The 24,998-nt window shown below is 37.4% G+C and overlaps 5 protein-coding genes across 8 annotated transcripts in view; 3 read left to right on the top strand and 2 right to left on the bottom strand.

Moving 5' to 3' along the window:
- Positions 1-238: 238 nt before the first annotated feature.
- Positions 239-8,426, bottom strand: Mgtor (nuclear basket protein megator). Of its 2 annotated transcripts, XM_088050550.1 has the most exons (13): positions 8,058-8,426; positions 7,233-8,008; positions 6,958-7,150; positions 2,985-6,911; positions 2,773-2,936; positions 2,547-2,726; positions 2,086-2,496; positions 1,851-2,037; positions 1,360-1,701; positions 1,200-1,301; positions 756-913; positions 477-702; positions 239-426 (listed from the first exon to the last, which is right to left on the bottom strand). In XM_088050550.1, exons 1-13 carry the CDS (start codon positions 8,212-8,214, stop codon positions 329-331), a joined length of 6,921 nt encoding a protein of 2,306 aa, XP_087906676.1. In that variant the 5' UTR covers positions 8,215-8,426; the 3' UTR covers positions 239-328. The 2 variants fall into 2 exon arrangements, with proteins under 2 accessions (XP_087906676.1, XP_087906677.1); XM_088050551.1 differs by lacking the exon at positions 1,360-1,701.
- A 215-nt stretch (positions 8,427-8,641) lies between these two features.
- LOC148179351 (uncharacterized) lies at positions 8,642-9,742 on the top strand. Its single transcript, XM_088030629.1, has one exon. It carries the CDS (start codon positions 8,807-8,809, stop codon positions 9,701-9,703), a length of 897 nt encoding a protein of 298 aa, XP_087886755.1. The 5' UTR covers positions 8,642-8,806; the 3' UTR covers positions 9,704-9,742.
- Positions 9,704-10,953, bottom strand: LOC148179350 (phosducin-like protein 1). The gene is made up of 2 exons (XM_088030630.1): positions 10,518-10,953; positions 9,704-10,468 (listed from the first exon to the last, which is right to left on the bottom strand). Exons 1-2 carry the CDS (start codon positions 10,951-10,953, stop codon positions 10,059-10,061), a joined length of 846 nt encoding a protein of 281 aa, XP_087886756.1. The 3' UTR covers positions 9,704-10,058.
- Positions 10,954-12,032: 1,079 nt separating this feature from the next.
- Positions 12,033-15,891, top strand: LOC148179349 (uncharacterized). The gene is made up of 10 exons (XM_088030561.1): positions 12,033-12,114; positions 12,589-12,742; positions 12,792-12,991; positions 13,620-14,118; positions 14,169-14,305; positions 14,354-14,504; positions 14,555-14,709; positions 14,761-15,340; positions 15,390-15,505; positions 15,555-15,891. The coding sequence occupies exons 2-10, from the start codon at positions 12,607-12,609 to the stop codon at positions 15,621-15,623; spliced, it is 2,043 nt and encodes a 680-aa protein (XP_087886687.1). The 5' UTR covers positions 12,033-12,114; positions 12,589-12,606; the 3' UTR covers positions 15,624-15,891.
- Positions 15,892-16,290: 399 nt separating this feature from the next.
- The window catches only part of LOC148179348 (uncharacterized), a 54,061-nt gene continuing 45,353 nt past the window's right edge, over positions 16,291-24,998 (top strand). For all 3 annotated transcript variants that reach the window (XM_088050301.1, XM_088050300.1, XM_088050302.1), the window contains exons 1-10: positions 16,291-16,388; positions 17,517-17,649; positions 22,136-22,430; positions 22,778-22,958; positions 23,011-23,314; positions 23,362-23,453; positions 23,499-23,720; positions 23,771-24,151; positions 24,201-24,589; positions 24,635-24,983. In XM_088050301.1, the coding sequence (XP_087906427.1) occupies positions 16,373-16,388; positions 17,517-17,649; positions 22,136-22,430; positions 22,778-22,958; positions 23,011-23,314; positions 23,362-23,453; positions 23,499-23,720; positions 23,771-24,151; positions 24,201-24,589; positions 24,635-24,983 (2,362 nt within the window). In that variant the 5' untranslated portion in view covers positions 16,291-16,372. The remainder of the gene's footprint in view (positions 16,389-17,516; positions 17,650-22,135; positions 22,431-22,777; positions 22,959-23,010; positions 23,315-23,361; positions 23,454-23,498; positions 23,721-23,770; positions 24,152-24,200; positions 24,590-24,634; positions 24,984-24,998) is intronic.

Here is a 24,998-nt window from a genome sequence, read left to right as displayed (position 1 = left end):
TTGTAATATGTTAATAATTTATTAATCATTGTAAATAAAACAGTGTTTATATAGATTTTTTATTTTTATGACGAAAATTTATCTATGGAAAACAAAAAACACAAAGCTTAACTAACACTCCTTGAAATTTCATAACTCAAAATGAAGTTTTAGTTGTCCAGACAAGAAATCTATCTTTACATTAAATTCCTACCTAAATATAAAACTTTTTACACTGAAGTGAATACAAAATGAAATTAATAAAAAAGTACTCAGTAGCCTACATAATATGTATAAACTTCGAACATACAATAAATTGGAATGATTATTATAAATGAAAATGATGAATCTAAAATCTTCCATATGGACGTTGTGTCCTACCTCTAGCACGTCTTGCCACTCTTGATGAATAATTTGACTGTATGTTAGGTCGCCCTCTTGGTCCATCTAATAAAAAAATTTTACTTTTGAACTACACCCGTGCAAATAGAACCAACCTGAATATCGTTGTTGCGGGGCATTTCTTTGATCACCCCATACGATAGGTGTGGGTCCGGATCTGGACATTCCTCGAGATGGCATTTGACGAAGAGACCGACGCGCTGTTGCTCCTGTTCCACGAGTTGTCCTCGACCGTGTGTTTGTACTGGGAGAAGCTTCAGCTTCTCGGCCTTCTTCTTCGCCTTCTTCAGTGCTTGGCTGCTTCTCTCCTTCTGAGCTTACCTGAAAATATAAATAGATGAGATTTGTTTTCAAACAACCAGAGTGTAACTTACTCCATCGTAACCTTCGGATTCGTCTCCTTGGTTGGGATCTTGAACACCTTCTGCGGAAGTTCCGGCCACACTGGGGGGTCCCATGCATTCCTCCGAACTTCCTTCAGCCGTTGGCTCATCGTCGTCGGCGCCGCTAACAGTTATCGACGGAATTTCAGCTGTAATAATATCAACATTTTGTTATGTTGTAGCAATGATAAACTTCCGTAATTTAATAGGGTGAAATCAACTTGCCGCAAAGTAAACAAAAATTATAATTCCTTCAGAAGGTTTTTAATGATCTTGAACCAATGAAGGTCCTATTAGTACTTATGTAATTAAAAGAAAACATGAGAATTTACAGTTTTTTTCTATTTTTATGGCATAAAATTAACAACTCGACTGACAAATATAAAAACGAATTGTTCCAAGAAATGAACAAAATTGCTGAATAATTTCATTTACCGTCAGACTGGGTAGTTTGACTGGATCCTTGCTCCTCGCCTCCCGGAATGGCTTCCTGGGGCGACGCTTGCAAAGGAGTACTAGGAACACTTCTACCCGTGCCTACAACAAAAGAAAAACCCGTTAAACAACAGAAAATCCCATTTGCAACAATTCATACTGTTCTCATCCATATTTGAAACTTCTAAAGTCTGCTCGGGAACGACTTCACTAGAACCGGCAGTGTTTGGCGGAACAGATTCGTTAAAAGTAAACCTCCCGCTCGTTGGTACATGAGGAGAACTAACGGCTTCACCGAAACCGTCAGATCTTCTCGGCACAAACAACGTGGGCGTTGATGGAACAATACCATCATCACCGCCTTCTTCCAGACCGTGCGACAATAACAGATGAGACTGCTGTCTAGATGGGAGTGGGGCTATAGGTCTGGTTCGTGAGAAGGAAGGCATTGTCATGGAGACTGATGTCGAGGCTTGGGATAAGGTTACACCACCAGGGCCCCCTTAAAGCAAATAAAACAATGTTCAAAACAAACTAAAACAAAAATAAACAAAACTATAGATGCAGAATTACTACCCAGAAACAAACTGTGTTTCTTCTGAGATAATTCCGCGACTATACCAACACCTTATTAACACTTAATCAACGTACCATCCGTCCCGCTACTTGTGGCTTCGGGTTGTGTCGGTTCGATTATTTCTCCTTGAGAAGTACCCTCTTGTGCTGATCTTTCACTCTGATTTGGTACCTCACTGGAATCTTCAATCACTTCAACTTCATTACCGCCTTCTTCGTCTTCAACGTCTTGACAGTCAGCATCTTCATAGTTGTCTTGTTCCTAGAAAACAACTCTCAAACATTTCACCAGTTTTAGTCATCAACGTACCATTCCCTCCATGTCGTACCCTTCGGTATCAGGATCATCCGGTTCATCATCAGCTCCTTCCCCTTCATCAGCTCCACCTTCTTCGTCACTCTCAACAACAATAACATTGTCGTCATCATGGTCTCGTTGACTACTCGTGGGCACTTGATATTCAACTTCAAGGAGGCCGCTGTCGCTCACCGTCCCAGCCTGTTGTACTCTACTCCTCTTACTTTGTTGCTGAGTTTTCGCCTGATCATCTACTACGTCCGTATCGGAATCTCTTTGCCGTTTTAACCCAGCTTGTGTGGTTGTTACAGTATTCGAGCTGCTGCTGCTACTCGTCCCTTGTTCTTGAGTTGGTCCACTGTTTGGTGGTTCCACTCTTGGAAGAACTAAAGCAACAGCTTGCTGTTGAGGAGCAGCCTGTACCTGAAACCATACTCTTGACCTTACGATCAACTGTATACAGAGAAAACTACCTGCATGTTAGCTTCTTCGTCTTCGGTGTCTTGAGACGACTGCGTGGGAGGAACAACAACTTGCCGTGGTCCTAACATTGCCGGGCTTGCTGAGCTAGTCGCGGGGACGTAATCTGTGTGCGAACTAGTAGGGCTACTGCTAGAAAGTGCTTCTATCGTACTGGATCCAGTTGTATGAACCTGTCAAAGAACAGTCAGACAAATCTAGTGATGGTGTTAGAAATACCTGTTGCTGTGGAGGAACCATAACGGCGCTAGGACTTTGACTCGTTGGTAAAACGGTGACGGTTCTAACTTGCTGGGACATGGGTCTTATGCTAGCTAGAGGAGTTTCGCCGCTGCGCCATGGGTGAATTGGCACGGACTGTGTTTGAGTATTGGTGGAGTGTCCTAAAGTGTTTACATTAGAAGTTACACAACCAGTAAAAAAATACATACCCGCCATCGGTTTAATATTCGCCGTAGGTGGATCACTGGCCGGTTTTTCCGACCCTGTGCTAGTACTAGGTTTTGAACCTTGTTGTCCTAACTGTCGCTGTAACTGAGTGACTTTCTGCATCAAAGTTTCAATCTCTGAAGCGTACTTTTCATTGTCCTGACGTTTGTCGGCCAAGATGTTAGCTTTTTCTTTCTCTAAATTGTCGATTTTCGTCAGAAGATCACTATTACCACCAGAAGAAGTGCCCTCTTCTGCATTATCAGTCGAAGATCCTGATCCTTCTTGTCCGCCCAACTTATTTTTCAAAGTATTTACTTGTTCTGTCAAAGTTACAATCCTCTCTTTTGCATTTTTGAAGAGATTTTTAAACCTATCTTCTCTATCTAAAGCACCCTGTTTAAGAGTCTCTATTTCTTTCTTATAGTTTTCGTTTTCTTCAGTTAAAGCTGCTACTTGCTGAGTTAGTCTCTCATTTACTTCTTTGCTACCTTGTTCTAACTGGTTAATCTTCTCCTCTAACTCACTGCGTTGCTCTTGCAATTGTCGTTCATTGGAAGACTGTTCACTTTCCTTCAGTTCTTTTTCTTCTTTCAGAGTTTTAATTTCGTTAATCTGATCTTCACACTGAATTTTGTACTTCTTCGCAATTTTCCGGATTTGAGTCAAGTTGTTTTTGAGCTCTGTTATATTTACATCTTTTCCAGCAGTGTGCTCAGTAAGTACCCTGTTTTCTTCAATTAGCCGCTTATTAGATTCCTGCGCCTGCTCCACTGATTGCGTAAGTTGCTGAACTTGAGTTTGCAACAACGCGGATTCTTCTTTTAATCGACTTATATCTTCTGCTTGTGTACTGACTTGCGCTCTCAAGCTCTTCAATTGATCCTCAAGTTTGTTCTTGTCCTGTTTAAGAGTGTTAATTTCATCGTTTAGTTTCGCAACGTTACCTCTTTCGATTGTTAACTGTTTCGCCAGAGTTTCACGTTCATTCATCAATTTCTTCCAATCTTCAGGACTAGTTCTGTTAGACTTTTCAATCAACATCTGTGCTCTCTGTCGCCACTTCGTACATTCTGTTCGCAACGAAATGTTCTCCGTTTGCATGGCTTCTGCTTTAATTCCTAATTCTCTGTTCTTCTCCTGAGTTGGAGCCAATTCAGCAGACAGAGTTTCGACCCGGTTTCTCAATTCGTTAATTTGTGTCCTTAAGGAGTCTCGTTCTTGACGCAGAGCTCGATTACTATCTGTAATAGCGTTCAACGTCTCCACTTTTCTTAAAACTTCAGCGTGCTTAGCCGCTGTAACTACAGACACTTCTGATTTCTGTCGTTCTGCCTCAACTGCTGCTTTGGCTTCTTCCAGTTGTTTCGTGAGCATCTCAGACTGGGATTTCAATCTTTCGTACTCGGCTTCAATAATTTCGGCCTTACTAACAGAAATATCCTTTTCTTGGCGCAGATATTTGATAATTGTTAGTAATTGTTCAGAAGATTTTACTTCGTCTTCTGCCAAAGATCTGTTCATTGAAGTTTCACCCAAGGACTGGTTAGGATCAGCAGTGGCTTGCGCTTGAAGCAATGAGAGTTGCGTGTTGAGAGCTTGAATTTGGTCGAGTAAGAGGCTGTTTTGAGCATCAATGTTCTTAAAGCGGGTCTCGAGCTCTTCCTTTTCTTTCTGAATTATCCTTTCTTGATTCTCCCAACTAATTTTATTCTGGTTGAGTGCTTCCAAAGCGCAGTCTCTATTTTTCTTCACTTCATCTAGATCGCCCTTGGCTTTCTCAACTTCAATTTTCAAATCCGTGAGCATTTGTAAATCAGCAGAATGCAACATGACTTCTCTAGCGTATTTATTCTCGACTGCTTTGAGACTTTCAATGAGAGACTTGTTTTCGTTTCTAGTGTTCTCCAACTGTTCTCTCGCAGTCTGTAAGTCCATGGTCTTGACATTCAACTCTTCTTCCAACTGATGGGATTTGCTTCTAGTGCTCGCGTTGGCAATATCTTGGTCGTCCATTTGTAACGACAACTCTCCTTCTAATTCCGCGCACTTTTCTTGCAGCTGCTTGATTGTGTTCTTGAGACCGTCGATTTTCTCCTCGTATTCTTTTTGTTGTTCCATGAGAATCTTCATTTGGTTCTCCGCAGTGCTGGCCACGTTGAAATATTGCTCAGACGCGTCTTTGTTGGTCTTCAATTTTGACTTCAAAGCTTCGATCTCGGCCTTGGAATCACTGAGTTGCTGCTCCAATTCGCAAATCCTACGTGCGTCAACGTTAGACTCTGGAAGCATAAACGCCGAAGTCTTCAATTTCTTCGATAAATCTTCAATTTGATTGGCTTTTTCTATTAGTTCGTCTCTATTTACAGCCAATTCTTTTCTCAGTTTGTCGGCTTCTTCCACCTCTTCGTCCATGCGTTGTTTGGCAATTTCAGTCTGTTTTTCTAAATGTGCGGTCAATTGCCGGAAACGATCCTGTTCTTCTTGCAGGCGCCGTCTCAAAGCAGCACATTCGCGATGAGCCTCGTCTAAGCGTGCTTCTAGTCTAAGTTTGCCTTCAGCATCTGTTCTTTCCAAAGTAGCTTTAATTAGTTCTATGTTGGTCTGGATCATATTCTGAGTGTGCGATTCGCGTTTCATGGTTTCTCGTTCCCGGACTAAACGCATCTCGGCGTCTTTCAACAGAGCATTTTCTTTTTGAAGGTTTGCCAACATCACTTCCGCTCTTGATAGTTTGGTCTGCGACTGCATAGTGTCATCTTTTAAATACGTAATCGCCTGTTCATGTTTGATTATCGTGTCATTATAAATTTTATTTTGTTTTTCCAACGCGTTGATCTGTTTCTTGTAGATCTCGATGTTATTTTGCGCAACTTTAAACTTTTCTTCGTTGTTCTCTAGCTGTGAAGACAGTTTGCAGTTAGCTTTGACCAACTCTTTAACTTCAGCTCTCATGTTCTCCAGCTGTTCCAGAAGGATTTTCTCATTAGCAGTTTTTTCTTTTCTGTATGTATCGTTTTCGTTCTTCAAATGCTCGATTTTCTTCTTATAGCTTTCAATAGACTGAGCGAGTTCTTGAATCTTATCGTCACTTTGAGATTCGTTATCGTTTTGGCTCTTGTCGTTTTCCATGGTAGTGTCCCTCAAAGCGAATGAACTTTCTAATTGAGAGGGAACTTCCTCACCAGTAGCTTTAACAGCTTGTGTGTACAAATTCCGATACATATCCCTCTGATTACTTAAAGTCATCATCATTTTATTCTGGCGATCGCGTTCTTCAAGAAGTTCATTTTGAGATTCGCACAGTTCATCGAATTTCTTCTTCAAAGCAGAGATCGCAGCGGGGTCAAATGACTCTACTTCTTCTTGACGTTGTGTCAGTTCACGCACAATGGCGAGCAACTTCTCGTTGTTCTTTTGCAATTCGAATATATCGTTAAAAGTAACTAGTTTCTTCGTTATAATATCAGCCGAGCTAACACTGTCACTTAGATCCATGTCGGTGGAAGTAGAGGAGGAACCGGCGCGAGAATTTTCAATCTCTTGTAGCAAATGGCAGACTTGGCGACTTAAATCTGCTACTTCTTTCTTGTACCTTGAATTTTCTCTTGTCACGGCGTCTTCAAGTTTTGTACAATGCGCATTTGCTTCACGCAATTGTTGAATTTCGCCCAACAAGCGGTCGTTGGAATTTTTCAGTATTTCATTGGCGTCTAAAGCGTTGCTATAATCTTCTCGAAGTTTCTTGATAAGAGGCCCTTTTTCTTCGACTTCGTGGACAATGCTATTGATGTAGCTCTTTAAGTGCGCGTTTTCTTTCTCTATGTCTACTAGCCGCTCGGAAATTGTTACATATTGTGCGTAAAGTTCCGTCACGGTCATCCCAGACTTGAGTAAACGAGAGGCTGAAGCTGCAGTTGGTGACAATCCTGGAAACTGAAAATTACAACTAAATTCGCACAAATTTATACGCACCTTCAATGTCTTTATGTAACTGATCTTGTTTACAATTGTCAACTAATTCTTTTGCTACTTCAAGTTCTTTCTTTAACATTGTTATGCACTCGTTCTTTTTGGCCAAGATTTCCTCGTGAGTTAACATCGTTTCTTTATGTTTTGTTTCTAATTCTCCGTATTGTTCAGTGGCGTGCTTCAAGAGTTGTTGAACCTAAAAAAAATGCTCAGTCATATAAACAACTTTGCCTGACGCTTCATAAAAATCTAATTAGTTAATATGAAAGTAAAAATACCTCTGCCAGAGCCTCCTTGAGACCTTCTGCATGCTGTTGGCTCTCTTCACACATGGATTTATATGCATTAGCTAGTTTAGTCTTGGCCTCAATTTCATGCAAATAAGACTCATTCATCTTGGAATCAGTTTCCCTCTGATTCATCAACTTCTGTGATAATTCCTCATTCCTGGCAGCAAAGTTGTTATTAAGATCAGTCAAAGCCTTAATCTGTTCATTGGCAACAATTAATTCTTGATTTTTTTCAGTCAGTTTGGTTTCAAGTTGAATACATCTGGAAGTATTGTCACGTCTCATATTAAGTAGTTCTTCAGTTTTAACATTCAAATCTTCAGATAAGCTTTCAATTTGGCTATTCAGAAGCTGTCTTTCCTGCTCTATCCTCTTTTCTCGGTACTCCAGTCTTAGTTTCATCGACGCTACTTCGTCCGCCTGTGCTAGAGCTTCACATTTAGCATTAACAGCCCCTTCCAGCTGTCTTGTCAGGGTGGAAATATCAGCTTGCATGCGTTCAATCTCCGCATTCCTGCGTTGAAGCATTTTGATGTGTTCATCGCGTTCGTCGATCGCCATGTTTCGCTGATGGCGATATTCAGCAGCTTCAGTTTCTAAGCGGTTGGATGTGCTTTGCAGCTTTGTCACATTGTTGGTAATTTGACTTATTTGGGATTCTAATTCAGCTACGGTGTCAGCAGCTGTCTGAAGACGTACTTTGAGCTCTTCATTCTCTTTACTGACATTTTCCAAATGGGCGATAAACTCAGCTTTGACTTGTTCTAAAAACGTGGGTTAGGGACACTATCAAACAAAGGTGGTGAAACTTACCAGCACTACGTCGCGTAGTTTCTAATAAAGCTTTGCAAGTTATAAGTTCATCGAATTTATCGGTGACGAAAGTTTCGAGTTTCTTTGCTATTTCCAAAGGAACATTTGCCCATTCATCGTGCGAAATTACAGGCGCAAAAACAAACGAAACCTCCATCTTCGTGTGGCCTAGTCTAACGTGCGCCAAGCTGTTCTTAATGATGTGTCATTTCAAGGAGTATTTCTTTTATTAACACTAGACTGAGAAGACAACAATAACGAGAAACAATGAGATAACTAATACATGCCCAAATCTACCCGGTATTTCTGAATGCTACGAAACGAGAAGTTAGGCGCACTTTGAATTATGGGTACGATAAGAATCACCAATGGAATGATAGGACGCTTGCTTCTAATTCAGCGGGTATTTCAAAAAAGAAAAAAAATATCACCGGTTTTTAAACTTTATTGAGTCTGTGTGTTTTTATTAATTTTAATTGGCACAAATTGAGAAATTACATTTGCGTTGTAACCTTACATCACGTAAATTTGACGATTTAGGGTAAAAAATAATTACCTGAAACTATGACGTCATGTGTCAACAAAATAGTAACCAAACCTGCCACCAGAATCCGCTACAGTGTGAAAAGCGAAGCGTCATCTGGACATCTTTCAAATTCGAAAAACTGAAATAAACGTCAAAAAACAACCAAGCCTTCAAACAAAAGGCTTTTAAATGTCAAGAATGTTCTTTTTTTGTGGTATTTAAAATGTCTGATCCACTTTTGAAGAAAAACGTAGACTGTGAACTCTCCAAAGTTCAAGAACTTAACGACTTGAAGGAGTTCTTGAAAGTTCTGAAAAACAAAGCATCAAGATATAAAATCCTCTACGATGTTCTCCAAGACACAACCGCTTCTGATGCAATGGACCCAAAGCTCAAATCAAAGCTGCAGGAAATATATCTTGGAGAAAGTTGTACCCAGACAATTAACCTGGACGACGGTTTGAATAAAAAATCTAACGCCCTTCTCGGTCTTACGAATCTTAGCAGTGAGTCTCTAACTTTCAATGAGTCTTCAAGGCTTAAAAAAGTGTTGGAGTTTGCTTTAGAGGACAAATACAAAAGCATTTGCGATGAGTTTTATAAATTAACTGGTGTTAGTGTTAATTCTGTGTCTTCAGTCAGTGGTTTTGGGGAGCTTTGTAGCGACGACCATGTTTTACTTGATTTGAAGACCAAGCTAGAAGAACAGCAGAAGTTGTATTTTCAAAACTTATTGGATGAGCAAAAGATTTTGGAAGATTTGGTCAAGTTAAAGTTAGAGGGACTTCCAGACAAGTGCAACAGTAAACTAAAGGAGTGTGAAGCTAAATCAAAACTGTGTGCTCTTCAATGTAAAATTGTTGACCACAAAACAAGATTTCAGATATTTATGGAAACTTCTCACTCACTGGAAGCTTATCAAGAATTAATAAAAGATATAGAAGAGCAGAAAGAAGAGTGTCAGAGGGAAATCCAGTATTTAGAGAAGCAAAAGGAAAAGTACCACCAAGTATCCTGCAAAGAATTTGACGATATGCTGAAGACCTACCTTCAATACAAGACTTTAATTGAGAAAAAGAAAATGATATATGAAATATTGTATGGGAGAAAAGAATTGTGATTTATTTTTATAAATATACTATATTTGTCATTATTACAACTATTGCTCCATTTGTTACACGATATAAAAAGAGTAAGAGAAGTAGAAAAATGTTAGCATTGGTCTGCAAGCACATTGCTTTAATCCACACAAGTCCAAAAAATTAACATCAAAATGCACATCCATAACTTGGCCACTAAAGTTGTATAGTTTTAGCTTTAAATCAAAATATACAATTAACTGAAATAAACATTGATCAAAAATTCAGATCAAGAAACCTGATACTGTACATTTAATAGCCTCTTTCATGAGATCAAATGAGAATATTTGAAACTTTGACATTGCAATGGGCAGATTATGGTGAAAATGGCAATGTTTAATCACTGTCACTATCATTTGCATCATCTTTGATCAACAAAGGCGTGCAACTTTTGTCTTCAAGCATTCCATGTTCCACTAAATAACTCTGAATATCCTCAGGTTGGAAATCATTTCCCAAATCATTCTGAACCCTTATGAAATTTCCCACAAGTTGTCCAGCTTTGTAAATAAGTAAAGCAGGGACACCTTCTGCTTTAAAGCGTGCGCTCATGCCAGCCCTGGAGCCCACAATCGCGCAAAATTTTACGTTTATGTAAACTTTGCACAGGTGTCTCAAACAAGTATTCATTGTACGACATGCTTCAATGTTTTCTTCATAAATGTGAACAACAACAGTGACAGACTTGTTCTCTTTATCAATGGCGTCCAAAAGCTGTTCACTGTTTTCAAGGACCAACACTTGACCTGTAAGAAAATAGTAGAATTAAAGACGTTACAAAATGTGATGCATTACCAAATTTTAAGTTGTGGTTGGTTTGTAACATCATCTCTTGCATCCTCTGCTTCTGGTAGTTGAGTAGAAATTCATCGTTTAGCAATTCCGCGAAGTCAGGATCTTCCAAAGCCGCTTTTTCACGTTCTTCATCTAAAGCTGATTGCACACTGAGCGTAAGTTTCTTCATTAGCGCGATTTTTTCTTTTTCATCTTCTGTCCTCTTTTCAGTTTCAAGTTGTTTGTATCTTTGCCAGTCTTTGATAACCCCTTTGGGGCCAGTGTTACTGGACGTACCCTCCCATTTATTGATCTCTGGAAGCGCTGCTGGCTCTGTAGTCTCAGGCCCCTTTTTATTCTCTTCTGAATCAGAATCACCATCACTTTCTTCACTACTACTGCTACTGCAGTAGTTATGTAGTTTTTCACCAAGAATTTTGTCTTCTAAAGTTGCCATTTTCAAAATGTGTTTAATTCAATTAAAAGTGTAATAGGTTCTAAGAATATTTCAAGGCCAAACACATAAACACACGCCCAAAATAATCTGCAATAAAAACGATAATTTACGATTGTTGTAAGATGTTACACTTACCAAATGTCTTTAGGTGGAAAATTCGAAAAAGAAATAACCTAAACAACAATGTTTTGACAACAAGTGACAAGCAGGGACCAACGGTGATGCGATGAAAATTGCCAGAGTTCTGTGGGATAAAATATTATTCAATTATCAATGTTATTTCTGGCAATCCAATGCAGAATTTCGATTTATCTAATTCGGGTTCTTGATCTAATTAAAATGAACTAATGAAACTATGCTAAATCATATTAAAATTTGGTAAAATTCACGCCGCCAATTGTTAGGGGATTTCATTTTGCAATGTTGGTAGGTTCAATAGCCTACGCCACGAAACCCGCGGGCTTTATGATTGGATTCAATATTGCTTTCGTGGTTTTAATGTCGGCGTGTTCATTTGTATTCTCGTTCTTCTATTTTTCGTAACGATCACTTTTTATAACAAAATAAATAATTTTACGGAGCTTCAATTAAAAATTAGGTAAAAAGATTAACGATATGTAAGATAAATATTTTGCTTCAAATGCAATGTTTTATGTTTTCATATCAGTAATAATAAATGAGGGAAAATATTACTTTGCAAAAAGTCATAAAATAAAAAAAAAATTGAATCAATATGAACTTAAAAAGTAATGACCTTGCGTGATTATTATTCATTCAGAGGTCGTAGAATTTGAATTAATTGTGAAATAATAAATTTGGTGGATGCGCCGAATTAAAAATACTGTGTTTGAGCAACCTCAGCTTCTGTAACTCCAATTTTCTCATATATTTTTAGTGCGTTTTACTTTATGATAGTCTCAAGAGCGCCATTGGCTGAATTTCTCGTGGGATTTGGTTCCATTGTTTAATAATAACGGCCACGATTTTAAAACACCCGCCCTTAGTTCAACTTTTACGATTGGTCTAAACAATTCCTTTGGCGCGTGCGCAGTTTGCTTCACTCCGTGTCCTATTTGCTCCGCTGGCCTCGCCATCTCTGAGTACATCGAACAGACGCTGCCATTGCGATACGCCCTCACAGGACATTCTTGGAGTTAAAAGGTAAGTTGAGTTTCCACAAATACAAACCTAACCCTACAACTATCCTTAAAATCCTCGAAAACCCAAAAAGAGCGTTCGTTTCCCTACAATTTGGCACGAATTGAGGCCTCCACTAGCCACAACAACGCGGAAAATCGGTATTTTTATGCACGGCGACACTTTCCCCTTTATCGTTTCTCCACGTTGATGACAGCGCCAACCGTGCTAATTTCCCGAAATTTTTGTTGAAATGCCCCCTACATCTAACTTTGTCAAGTATGGATTGTCAGGAAATTAAAGGGGGTTTTGGGGCTTTCGGGGCCTAATGTGTTTGAAAAGAAACTTGGCGTCCTATTTTTAACGCAGCTGCAGTTAAAGGGGAAAATGGCGGCAGCATACATTGCAAACACTTCCCGATTTTGAAGACGCTGGATTTGGAGGGAAATGCCGCTTAACTCAAATTAAATCTCTTCAAACTTGTTTTTTGCGTTACAGAGGGAGGAAACGTGCAGTATGACTGCACAATTCACGCAGAATCCCATCAAACTTGAAGGGGTTGACTCTTCTGAAAATGTTACTGAAATACAGTCTTATCTGGAAGGATTCCAGAAGGAGATTGGAAATGATGCCCCCATACACCAAGTTTCTGGTAATTCTTGTTATCAAATGTTAATTTGTTGCTAAGGTTTCAATTATAGGAGAAGATAATGAAGGGGAAGGTGAAGAAGGAACTTACTTTGTTGACCAAGCTGGGCTTTATTATTACCAAGCGAAAGGCGATGGACAACCTGTCATGACAGTGATGACAGGAATTTCTGAATCTGGAGGCGATGAAGGTGAAGAATTTATTATTAATCCCCATAATGAAGAGGAAATGGAAACTGAAGAAGGAGAAGAGGTAGATACAATTTTAATTATTAGATCAAACCTTAATTTAAAATCAATTTGCCAAGGTCGCTTTGAAAACGTTAATATTTAATATTCTCAATAATTTAGAAACTCATTTTAGGTACAAAAACATTGATCAGTTCCATTCTTTTCTAACAATAAAATTAAAATATTAATTATTGTGGTAAATCAAGTGGAATTTATTATCATATAAATTGAAATTTCATAAAAAAATTAATTCTCTGCCTACGAACGAACGGTTAATAAACAAATAAATAAATTTAGGAAAAGCGATTTCCGCTATTTTTTCACAACTTCAAAATCTGTATAAAATCGTCGCAGTGTGTTTTTATTTGAAATACTACTTTCCACTTATTCTCGTTAGAAGTATTTTCATATTCCGATAGTCTTTTCCAATATTAACGAATGAGTCACGTTACTATTTTATTTCATTATTTTGAGCCAACATTTTCATGTTACACATTGATACAGCGTGCATTGCATAATTAACTGTAATAGAGGTTTACTTTGAAATCACCGCTCGAATGGTCTCTATTTTTGAAACGCATTACAAAAGAAAAAACTTTATTTTTTTATACACCTTTATACTTGCGAAACTCAAGACTTGCTTTTCTCAGTCTCTGCCAGTGCAAGAATCGGAAAACCAGATCCTTATCAACTCAGGAAACGCGTATCAGCGAGTTACCGTGGTTCCAGCCGACACGAATTCCAGCGAGCTTAGTTACGTCCTAATCGTCCAAGATCCATCAGACTTGAAAGACGGTGAACAAACCGACGGAGAACAAGACATGACAGTATACGATTTCGATGAAGGAGAAGAAGCAGGCGTCATAGATTCAGAAACTGACGATGACAAGTCTAAGATAGTGAAAATCTTGCCTAGAAAGTCGCAAGTGGTTTCCCAAGCCCACATGTGTAATTACTGTAACTATACGAGTCCTAAACGCTATCTTTTGTCTCGTCATATGAAGTCTCATTCCGAGGAACGACCACATAAATGTAGCGTGTGCGAAAGAGGTTTCAAAACGTTGGCGTCGTTGCAGAATCATGTTAATACACATACTGGGACTAAGCCGCATTCTTGTAAATATTGCGATTCGGCTTTTACCACTTCAGGTAAGAAAGGGTCAAACTTCTAAATTTGTTTATTACAAGAACTTTTGTAGGAGAGCTTGTTAGACACGTGAGATATAAGCACACCCACGAAAAACCCCATAAATGCCCGGAATGTGAATATGCGAGTGTTGAGCTTTCGAAACTGAAGCGCCACATTCGGTGCCACACCGGAGAACGACCATATCAGGTAAAAATTCTTCCAATAAATTTCAAATTTGTATCTGATTTTTCTTAGTGTCCGCACTGCACCTACGCAAGTCCTGATACCTTCAAACTGAAGCGCCATCTACGGATACATACAGGGGAGAAACCCTATGAATGTGACATCTGTAAAACCAAATTCACTCAGTCTAATAGTCTTAAAGCCCACAAGCTGACTCACAACAGTAAAGTCGGTTTTAAAACCTCAGACATCATCTAATGACGAGATTTTTAGTTGGAGACAAACCAGTCTTTCATTGCGAGTTTTGTCCGACCACCTGTGGAAGAAAAACCGACCTAAGAATTCACGTCCAAAAACTTCACACCTCTGACAAACCTCTTAAATGCAAGAGATGCGGTAAATCGTTCCCTGATCGCTACAGTTACAAGGTTGGTATTTCTATTCTCACTTTTTTCGGGATATCAAACTAATTGTTTTAGGTTCATAATAAAACCCACGAAGGCGAAAAGTGCTACAAATGCGATCTTTGTCCATATGCATCGATATCAGCTCGTCACTTGGAGTCCCACATGCTCATTCACACAGACCAAAAACCCTATCACTGTGACCAGTGTGATCAAAGTTTCCGTCAAAAACAACTACTTAAAAGGCACCAAAACCTGTACCATAACCCGGATTACATCCCACCACCTCCACGTGAAAAGACCCATGAGTGTCCTGAATGTTCACGCGCCTTCCGACATAAAGGAAATTTGATTCGGCACATGGCTGCTCACGATCCTGATCCCAACATCCAAAGAAAGCAAATGGAATTAAAATTGGGTAGACAGAAGAAAATTCAGATGATCGACGGTCAACAAGTCGAGGTTATACCTGGAATGGAATCGGATGAAGAGGACGAAGAAGGAGAAATCGATATGATGGCTGTTGAAGGATCCGACGGTCAACAGTACGTCGTTCTGGAAGTTATACAACTGGCAGATGGAGAAGAACAGGCGATGGTTGTCGGCGGCGATGGCAGCACTGAGCTTTTAAATGAAAGCATTTTGCCGGATAGTGGTAAGAACAACAGTTTAAAAAAAATGAAATATTTTATTGGTTGTTCTAGATCTCAACGGCGAAGATGTAATAAAAGCGCTGCAGTCGGCGAGGAGAGTGTACAAGTCCGAGGAAACCAAGAAAGAGACTCCCGATAATGACATGCAGAACTGCTTCGGATTTGACGTATGTAACTCTTAGTTAAGTTTTTCAAATGTTTAATAATTTGTTACAGGAGGATGAAGAGGAAGAAGAGGAATCTAGAGGAAAAGAAACCATTACGCTTTTAGATCAGATGGACTGAATTTCCAGTTTTTTTATTTTTTTCTTGAAAGTTTCTCAACACTAGAACCGTTGTGTAATTTTTAAAACATTGTATTTTAAGGTTAAAGTTAAATTATTTTATTCGATTTTTATTAGTTTATAATTTATTAGAATCTTTTTAGGAATGTAAAATTTTGTACATAATAATAATTCCACTTTATTACATAGATCTTTTTTGTACATATTTCAATGTTATTTGTAATGTAATAAATTTTCGGTTAATAAAGAAATACAATTTTCTTTTGAAATATTTTTTGCTTATACTATAACCCTTCCAAATTTTTGGAACCGACGGGAGGCCATTAAGAGCTAGGAGAGAATAAGACTAAAAAGGTAAGTAAAATCGAATTTTACCCTTTTTTACGTTGTAACGTCAAATAATAAAAGTAAGGTTGCCTGTATTACACAAAATTAAAATTTCACTTGAAAATAAAGAATGTAAAAAATCGGTGCGCTATAAAAACTGTTTTCTTTGCTGAAGTTTTTGGTTTCGCCAGCCATCAAGTTATGCATCACATGTTACGCTGATGATGTGTGTCATGTTCATAGTACATCTCGCGTCACGACGCCTCGAGCTGTTGACGTCGGTCCTGTTTTAGCTCAAGCTTGGCGACGTCCGCACCAGCGTCTCCAGTAGTTCGCGCCGACTGTGGCGGAGTGCGGTGTAGGTACAGATCCCATGGGAACCGTTGTCTCGGAATACCATCTACGTCCGAAAGTCGTCTCAAAATGAAAGTTGCATCAGGTCAGTGTCGAAGTCAAAATACCTTTTGCCGCCTTCATTTTTCTATGACCAATCGGAAAACACGGAGATTGTTGAAAGAATGCCACAATTGCTTTGCCAAATCTGTTACCACAGAATTTTACAGGTTTTTTAAAAATACTGAGTTTGTAGGATGATTGTGACATATTACGAGTGCTGATGTTACAATTTAATCTTTTAGAATGGGATGTCACGTTTATTTTTGTGTAAAGAAAGAGTGAAATTGTTCTTCCTGATGATTAAATCAGAATGACTAGGAAACAGATGTTGGGCCATTTATTTCTTGGGCATCTATGTAGTGTTCCCAATTTCTTATACGTTTTATTTTCTATCACATAAATAGATACGCCAATTTTTTTATTTATTTATGTATCATCTGTAGAATTTTTTATTATGACGCAGTGCGTGTCATATTTACTCAACTTCTTACGTTAGTTTATAAATCAAATTTTTGTAAACACAAGATAAAACAATAAATCATTAATACTGTATATTTTATCGAAATATTAAAAAAAAGCTTGCCTGTGTGTACACATTTCGTCTTCATTTACAGTTTAGCGTACTCTGCTTGGATTAAGATGATTTATTTAACTGAAGTTAGTTCCCAAAAACTTTAAAACCCAATTATATTGAAAAAACTCTTCAGGTATTTTTCCAAATTCTAGTATAGATGAAATACAACGCGTTTTGGTTTGTTGCTGTTTTCGTTGCCAAATTTTCGCTCTTACGTAAAACTTATTTACCGCAGAACAATTTTATTGTGAATAAGGAAATATACATATATTTAGTTTCAATTCATGGTTTAACCAAATACTCTTTTTCTTTAAATCTTGATTTTCACTGTGCTGGTATTTTTAGTCTAGCTAGAAATAACTACAGTTCTGCTAAATAGATCTGCGTAAAATATAAATATTACTATCTTCTGTATTTGCATTTACACAAAGTGAAACGTTTCATTGAAGGATTTAATTTTCAGAAAGATTTCTATTACAACTGAATTAAGAGCAGCACTACAATTTTTGCACACATTATTATTTCTATGCGGCTTTTCGTCATGATTTTTATTATTTATAAGTTGCAAAAATAAAATTTGAAAATTTTAATCTTCAGATTTATCAGCACTTGAAAAATTCCCCCCACGATTTCGAGACGAAGGTTCACAATGCGTATCGGTGTTGGAAAATTCTAAGGCAGAGCTTTCCGCCGAGTTGTATGAGATTGGCAGCGATGTGGAAATAATTTGGTAAGTTTATGTGAAAGTTTAAGTAACAGAATAATTGAAGACACGGGTGCAAAACTTTAGTTTACTTCATTAAAATAGTAAGAAGTTAGAAGTTAAAAAAAATGTGAAAATGGTTATACAATTTAAGCAAAAATTATTCTTTGCATTTGAGGCAATATTCCGTCAATTTCTACCACATAAAATATGAAACAGTTTATCTAGCATACTTGAAGAAAGTCTTTAGTGAACAAATAATTTTGTTTTGTGCGAAAAATAGTTTGAGTTTAATTTTGAAAATTTGTATTCCAACCTGTAATAGAGAAAATATAGAACGTCAAGTTTTTGAGATATACAGGATGTGCCAGAACTCGCGCCTCAGAGAGTAAGTAAGGGCTTATGGAGGCAACAATTCTGAACCAAAATTTCAAAACAAAAATTTTTTAGCTCAAAAAATAATGAGTTAAGACTAAAAAACAATAATCAATACCGAAGCTGAACAGAATATGAAAACCGGTAACTATGAACACATACTATCATCATTACCTACAGTCTCGTTGGCTAGGAAATTGGGATGCCCTTTTACTCTAGCTTTTGCTCCAGCTTTTTAATACTATTAAACTTAATGAATTTTTGTTTTAAAATTTACTTTCTGTATTGTTGTCGGCACTTTCTCTTGCTTTCTAGGGCGCGAGACACTTGTATATTTAATTATTCAATGTTTAATTTTACAGATTTTTTTAGCAAAGTTTTTCAAAATTAAGACTAGAACTAACAATAAGTTCTGATCTAAAAATTAAGGCAACTATGTGTTAAAAAATTGCTCAAGAATTTTGTGATTGGACACTTTTTTGTTTGTTTAATAAAAGGTCACAAATCAAATCCAGAGTTTCATTTCTTATCTTTAGTGTGAAAAAAAATTTTTGGATCACATCTTGATGTTGACAAAAAATATCAAAAATATAATTTATTCCCAAACACTAAATGTCGTCAAGAATATGCCGACGCGCGTTTCGATAGCAATGCTACATCATCAGAGCGATGATTAAACAGTTTTTTGATAACTTTTGTGTGTATTTTTTTATCGACATCCAATGAATTGTTTTTTTTTGTACGTGCGTTAATTAGCTTGGAAATGTATCCAATGAACATCAGTTTCGGACATCTAGCCAATGAATGAAAGGTTAGGGTGGAGTTGATTGTTTGGGTGCATTTTTTGTTATAAAAACTCCAAAGATAAAAACAACGCGAGCCAATCAACGAATCCGATTTCAATAATAATCTCCATTTTGCTATGAAGAAAGGGTGGATCTTAAAATGCTCTAGAAGTTTGTAATTGGAGACGATTAATAAATACATAATATTTTAAAACTAGTAGCTTTGTTAAATTTTAAATTGATCAATATTTTTGGTTACTCTAAGAATTAAATTCTCTAAAATTTCCCTGTCTTTTTTTAATATTATAACTAAATTGGAAGTAAAAGATCTATTAAAAACGCAATTTTCGAATAAAACTGCTGTAAACGAATTTTACCAGAATATTTGTATTTATCTGACTACAAGTATTTTTATTTAATACTTTTAAGGCCAGTCGGTATAAAATATAGAAGTAATACAAGGTTTAGAAGAAACAGAAAAACAAAAAATAGCTAATTATGTCACCAAAAGCGTAAATAATTTTGATGGAATGTAGATATTTTAATAACAATTCTGGGTTTTGTCTCGCTTTTGGAGTAAATATAGATCACAATTTTGGCAGATACAGGTACGATAAATAAAAAAAAGATTAGTAAGCCTGTTACATAAATAAGAGTGCACATTTACCAAAACAACTGTAGTACTAGTTAAGGTGCTAAATTCTTTAAATACCAAACATTTTATGACTTTATCTATTGTATTAACAGTCTTTTATAAACCGACAAAATTAAGAAACATAAACTCTAAATTGTACTAAATGCGCTGTAATACGAGATCAACGTTACAGATATTATCTAGGAAAGTTTATGTAGGTATTATGTATGTTGAAAGTATAACATTCTAAAAATACAGATGAAGCAACAAATTGAAAATTCCACTTTTCAAAATGGTTAGATATCCTTTCTTGCTTATCACATTATCACCGACATTGGTCCATGCCACTCAAAGCCGAAAGTAATAATAACGTCGTTTCTCACTAACGATAAAAATACGCTAAGGACAATATTATTGGGTCCAGATACTTCGCGACGTCAACGACGCTTTTCTGTTTCAGACACAGTCGTTGAGTTGGCAGCGCGCAATCCGTGTGCTTTTTAATCCCTCTTCCACGGTTGTTTTACTTTTACATGAGTTCAACAAGTGCCACTTTTGTTTACATATTGTGTGCTTTGCTTTAGTATTTTTAGTACCTCCTCCTGTAATTTTTGTCTAACCGGAAGCAATAGTTGCCAACTAATCTTTAAAATTGTTGTACTTTAAGTAAATAATAAAATATTGTAGAAAACTTGTGTTTCTTAACAAAACTTACTGGTAGGTCATATTTTTAACCCTGGCCCTAAGTGAAGATCAAGAATTTGGCTTTGCACAACTAACTAGTGAAACTTTTTAAAAATAGGTCGCTCTATTAACATTTTTGTCTGATTTCTTCAAAGTGCGGATAATGCAGGGACGGATTAAAATGGTGGTTGTGTCGAATCTGACTGATAAATAATGGGTCAAAAAGTGACGAAGTGTTGTAAATGTTCCAGTGGAAAACACCACAGCCAGTGTAATGACTCGTCTTCTGATGGGTGAGACTTTTGGTTATTTTAGTCTAAAAACCCTCAAGTTAAAATTCTTTACATAATTATTATTGTACCTTAAAATAAACTACTGTTTACCTGAATTCGTAACGCTTACATTTTACATCTAGAGCAAAGTTTATAATAAAAAATGACTTATTAGTCAGTAATTGTAGAGAATTTCTAAATACATGCTCTAAAGAGTTCACATCAATGGCTAAACTATTTTTGTTAAGATCACTTGAAACTTGTTCACTCTAAGACAGTGCATGCCTAAAACTAAGATCTTATTTTAGACGTCATAAAATTTATATTATCTGGCACATGTCTAGATGCAGCGCCAATTTCAATATTATTGGAGATCGATAATATTGTTTCAAGCGTAACAAACACGAAAGAGAAACAAAAATAAAAATATTTGTTTGTCTCCAAAAATTACAAACATTTAGCGCGCCGACCCAATTCTATTTTCTATGGAGATTTATTATGAAAAATGTGTTTACTGCTGATGGAGTTTCTGCACGGCATGTTTATCAAGACTTTTGATTGACTAAAGGGTTAATTATCTGGCTTCGATCCATCACCTGTTACAAGCAAATGTTTGTTTAGGAAGTTTTCACCTTGACCCTGTTTAATTATACAACTCAAACGTTTGCTGCACTTTTCATTATCAATTTTTGAAATAAACTTAATTATAGTTTGCAAGCGCCTTTAGAATTAATTATTCCTATTATTGATGTACAAACAAATATTTTAATTTACCAACTGCCAATAATAAATTATTATCTGCCAGTAATTACTGTGTTTATGCATTGATCTCTAAATTTAAATGCATCTGGACATGATTCAGATTTTCTTGGCCAGATAATTTAAGAAAGATCGTAAACTTCAAGACTTACATTTTGTACAAAAAAAAAGTTTATTTGAAGATGTCGTTTGTTTTATATTTTTTCCTATTCCATCGTAAATCGCATTTGACCCTCTTTTACCAAACATTCATTATACGAGTCATGAATGCTTAATTTTGTTTTGAAAAACTATTTATTAATGAATGTTATTAATCAACGACTTTAATAACGCCACCTAAACATAACACATAAAGTCAAAATTAAACATATTTTCTTTGTCTTCATTAAAGAAATTGACATATTTGGGACAAAAGTGATGGAATTTTATTATAAACAGTTTTGTTCTGAGTACATGTTCTGGATGGTTGACTGCAATTCGTTTTTCAAATTGCAATCATTAAATCGCACTTTTATTGATGGACCCAAATAGATTGTCGATTTTTTTAATGACTTCTATTTAATTTATCATGACTGAGCAAAACTGGCAAAATTTTAACAAAATTTTCTTGTTTTATCTCTTGATCATGTCTAAAACAACACTTTTAACAGTCAAGATAAATAACAAACGGCGATGAAAAAACCCAAAAGAGAGGAAAACAAACAAAACTAAAACATGGCGCTCATTCATCAAAAAGAACAATCATTGTGACACGAAAAATAAACTCCTACCGATTAGTTAGAAAAAAATTGTCTCAATATTGACCTTATCTCAAATGTAGAAGGTTTAAATAGACCTCACATCACTCCGTTTTTACATAACTCTTTTAACAGAATGAATATCTAAAATTAGATCTCCGTGATTGCAAGAGGTTTCTAAAAGGGATCACCGGAAGAATAGCGATGATCTCAATCGTTCTCCTTCAAAAAAATTGGCACATTATCCAACCGCGATAATTGTTGCAGGTCTAAAGATGGTGCCCCTATAGCCCCCGAACCCCGCCGAAGGCTCAAAATTACGGCCAACATAGTCCAACTCACTTTGGACGATGTTAAAAAAAGTGACGCTGGAATGTACACGGTCACGGCCAAATCGCCTTCAGGAATCGCTTCCAGAGACTTAGAATTGAGGGTAAACAGTGGGAGCAATCCTGACGACAATGAACCTCCGGCGTTCCTCCGACGACTCAACGACCTCTCCGTTAAAGTTGGCACAAGAACTAGGTTTCTTGTCGAAATAAGAAGCTGTTCCGAACTGACGGTAAGTGTTAGCACGCATTTTGAATGAAGCGACGAGCATAAACATGTTTCAAAAATAATTTCGACAAACTATTGGCACGTATTCAATAATATTTGTTATTACAAAAGCGTGGGTAATGTTGGGTAATTAATATTTTTAAATATTTATCCCAGACGTGCATTAAAAGGTGCATTAGTGCATGTTTATCTTATTTGTAACGGCGGTTTCTTTATATTTTATATTCTATTTATTTTGTATCTGGCCTCATTGATCATTCATTGTGTGTTACCGGGACTATTATTTTTGATGGTGACGTACTTGGGGTTTAAATTAGACTAGTCTAGTTCGTAATAGAATGATTTGTATAGATCGAATGGCTCCACAACGAAGAAGGAGTGGAAGAAGGAGAACGACTAAGATTCGTCAACGAAGGTGGTTTCCACTGTATCGATGTCGCCCCTGTCACAGCGAGTGATACCGGAAGATGGACCTGCACTGCTCGAAATGAGTATGGACAAGCGACTAGCACCTGCCATCTCAACGTACTCGGTTAGCCAAAAAAACTAGACAGAGATTCTCATAATACAATCTTCCATTCCAGTGCCGAAAACTTATAAACCTCCTGAGTTCCTGGAAGAACTTCGTGCTCTTCTGACGGAACAAGGAACTGTATCTCTGGAATGTAAGGTGGTAGGAGTACCGACTCCTCTACTTCGCTGGTTCAAGGATGGGAAGGAGATTAAAGCGGGAGACGTCTTTGCTCTTACTGCAAATCCAGAAGACCCAACTTCATTGGGAACTTATTTGTGCGAAGCAGTCAATTGTATGGGCAAAGTTGTCTCTAGCTCCAAAGTGCACGTCGTGGGTAAGGGAAGTCGCGAAGGATCCCTTAAGCCAGCCGACAGGTAAGACGGGAGCTCTTTAACTCTTCATAAATTTCAATTTTTTGCAGTTCAGTACCACCTGGACCTCCACCGATATTCACCCGAGATTTACAGAACGAATCACTTAAAATAAGTGATCCTTTGTTATTATCCTGCCAAGGTAACGTCTTCTGAGACCATTTCAATTTTTATCATATTCTTCTAGTGTCCGTTCCTCCCTGGCCCAAATCTGTGGCGTGGTATAACTCCGAAGGCCGCATAAATGATGAAATTCCAGGTAGCAGGTATCGACAAATGGCAGATGGTTTAGGAGGGTACATGCTTGAAGTTAAACCGACAGAAGCAGCAGACCAAGGCGAGTGGAAATGCGTTGCCACAAGCCAAGATGGTTCTGTTTCTATATCCACATGTGATGTTAAAATGTCTAGTAAGATCCAGTATTTCCAGTAAAATCAAGCTAATTCTTCCACTTTCTAGTCCCAAAACATTTCCGAAAACCACGATTTATGGATACTCTTAAGGCGGTTTTAACCGAAGAAGGATTAGTTTCTTTCGAGTGCAAAGTAGTAGGGTCACCTACACCACTACTGCGATGGTTCAAAGATGGACAAGAACTGAAACCGGGGGATGTTTACCAATTGACTGGTACAAATTCCTTGGGATCGTATTGTTGTATTGCTAGGAACTGCATGGGAGAAGCCAGAAGCTCAGCTGAATTAACAGTTGAGGACATTCAAAGTCAACTTAATGACGATGAACGAGCTCAGTTAATCTTAAGAAGTCAAGCCCCTAAGTTTATTCATGGCTTGAAGAGTGCCGAAGCGAAAATTAACGAAACGTTTAGATTTACTGTCCAAGGTAACTTTAGCAAAACCACAACCAAAGTACCAACAAAAGCTTTTTTTAGTTAGTGTAACTACCCCCATACCAACACTGTCGTGGTACCGAGACGACCAGCCTGTAGAAAATGAACCCGAGCGGTACTTCCCCATTAAAGAAAACTTAGGTGTCGGACACTTAGATATAGTCAGAGTAGAATTTATGGACCAAGCGGAGTGGAAATGTGTTGCCACAAACGAATTTGGACACTCTGTCACCTCGTGTTTCCTCAAACTTATTATCCCCAAACATTTTAAGAAACCTAAATTTCTGGAGTGTTTGCGAGCTGTATTATCCGAAGAAGGTGCTGTTAACTTAGAGTGTAAAGTCATAGGAGTGCCACCTCCAGTTTTGAAGTGGTACAAAGACGGTGCGGAACTAAAACCAGGAGATATCCATAGAATAACATCAGGAGAAGTAAATAAAAAATGTTTGTTAACACAGCATAACATCTTTTTGTAGGATGGTACTTGTTGTCTGGGTACTTATACTTGTGAGGCTAGGAATTGCATGGGTATTGTAGCAAGTTCTGCCTCTCTACTCGGCTTTGAAGACCAGAAAACAAGAACCCAACAAAGAATTGAATTGGCGCGACAACCTTCTTTGTCGACAATTCACGAAGAAAGAACATCACAGATTTACGACACTGCGGGAGACCAGTCGTTGACTATAGACGATCGTGGTGAGGTCTCCTTCTCTTTCGATGGAAAAGAAGTTTCTGTTTCATTATACGAAACTCCTGACTTAACTGAAGAAGAAGCAATCCAAATCGTGGAAATGTACGCGGATCAGCTATCAGACCACGTTACTGGTAAAATCACTTCTC

Source organism: Gnatocerus cornutus, chromosome 2 (assembly GCF_029298725.1).
Source record: "Gnatocerus cornutus isolate USDA-ARS CGAHR chromosome 2, icGnaCorn1.1, whole genome shotgun sequence".
In the NCBI taxonomy this organism is placed as follows: domain Eukaryota; kingdom Metazoa; phylum Arthropoda; class Insecta; order Coleoptera; family Tenebrionidae; genus Gnatocerus; species Gnatocerus cornutus.
This window is presented reverse-complemented; position numbering and strand designations above follow the sequence as displayed.

Coding starts and splice junctions, on each gene's coding strand:
- LOC148179349 (XM_088030561.1), top strand. CDS start 12,607: ATGACTGCACAATTCACGCAGAATCCCATCAAACTTGAAGGGGTTGAC. Junction 12,743..12,791: donor CCCCATACACCAAGTTTCTG/GTAATTCTTGTT, acceptor TTTCAATTATAG/GAGAAGATAATGAAGGGGAA. Junction 15,506..15,554: donor AGAACTGCTTCGGATTTGAC/GTATGTAACTCT, acceptor AATTTGTTACAG/GAGGATGAAGAGGAAGAAGA.
- Mgtor (XM_088050550.1), bottom strand. CDS start 8,214: ATGGAGGTTTCGTTTGTTTTTGCGCCTGTAATTTCGCACGATGAATGG. Junction 2,497..2,546: donor ACGAAGAAGCTAACATGCAG/GTAGTTTTCTCT, acceptor GTATGGTTTCAG/GTACAGGCTGCTCCTCAACA. Junction 703..755: donor AATCCGAAGGTTACGATGGA/GTAAGTTACACT, acceptor TTATATTTTCAG/GTAAGCTCAGAAGGAGAGAA.
- LOC148179351 (XM_088030629.1), top strand. CDS start 8,807: ATGTCTGATCCACTTTTGAAGAAAAACGTAGACTGTGAACTCTCCAAA.
- LOC148179350 (XM_088030630.1), bottom strand. CDS start 10,953: ATGGCAACTTTAGAAGACAAAATTCTTGGTGAAAAACTACATAACTAC. Junction 10,469..10,517: donor CAACCACAACTTAAAATTTG/GTAATGCATCAC, acceptor ATTTTCTTACAG/GTCAAGTGTTGGTCCTTGAA.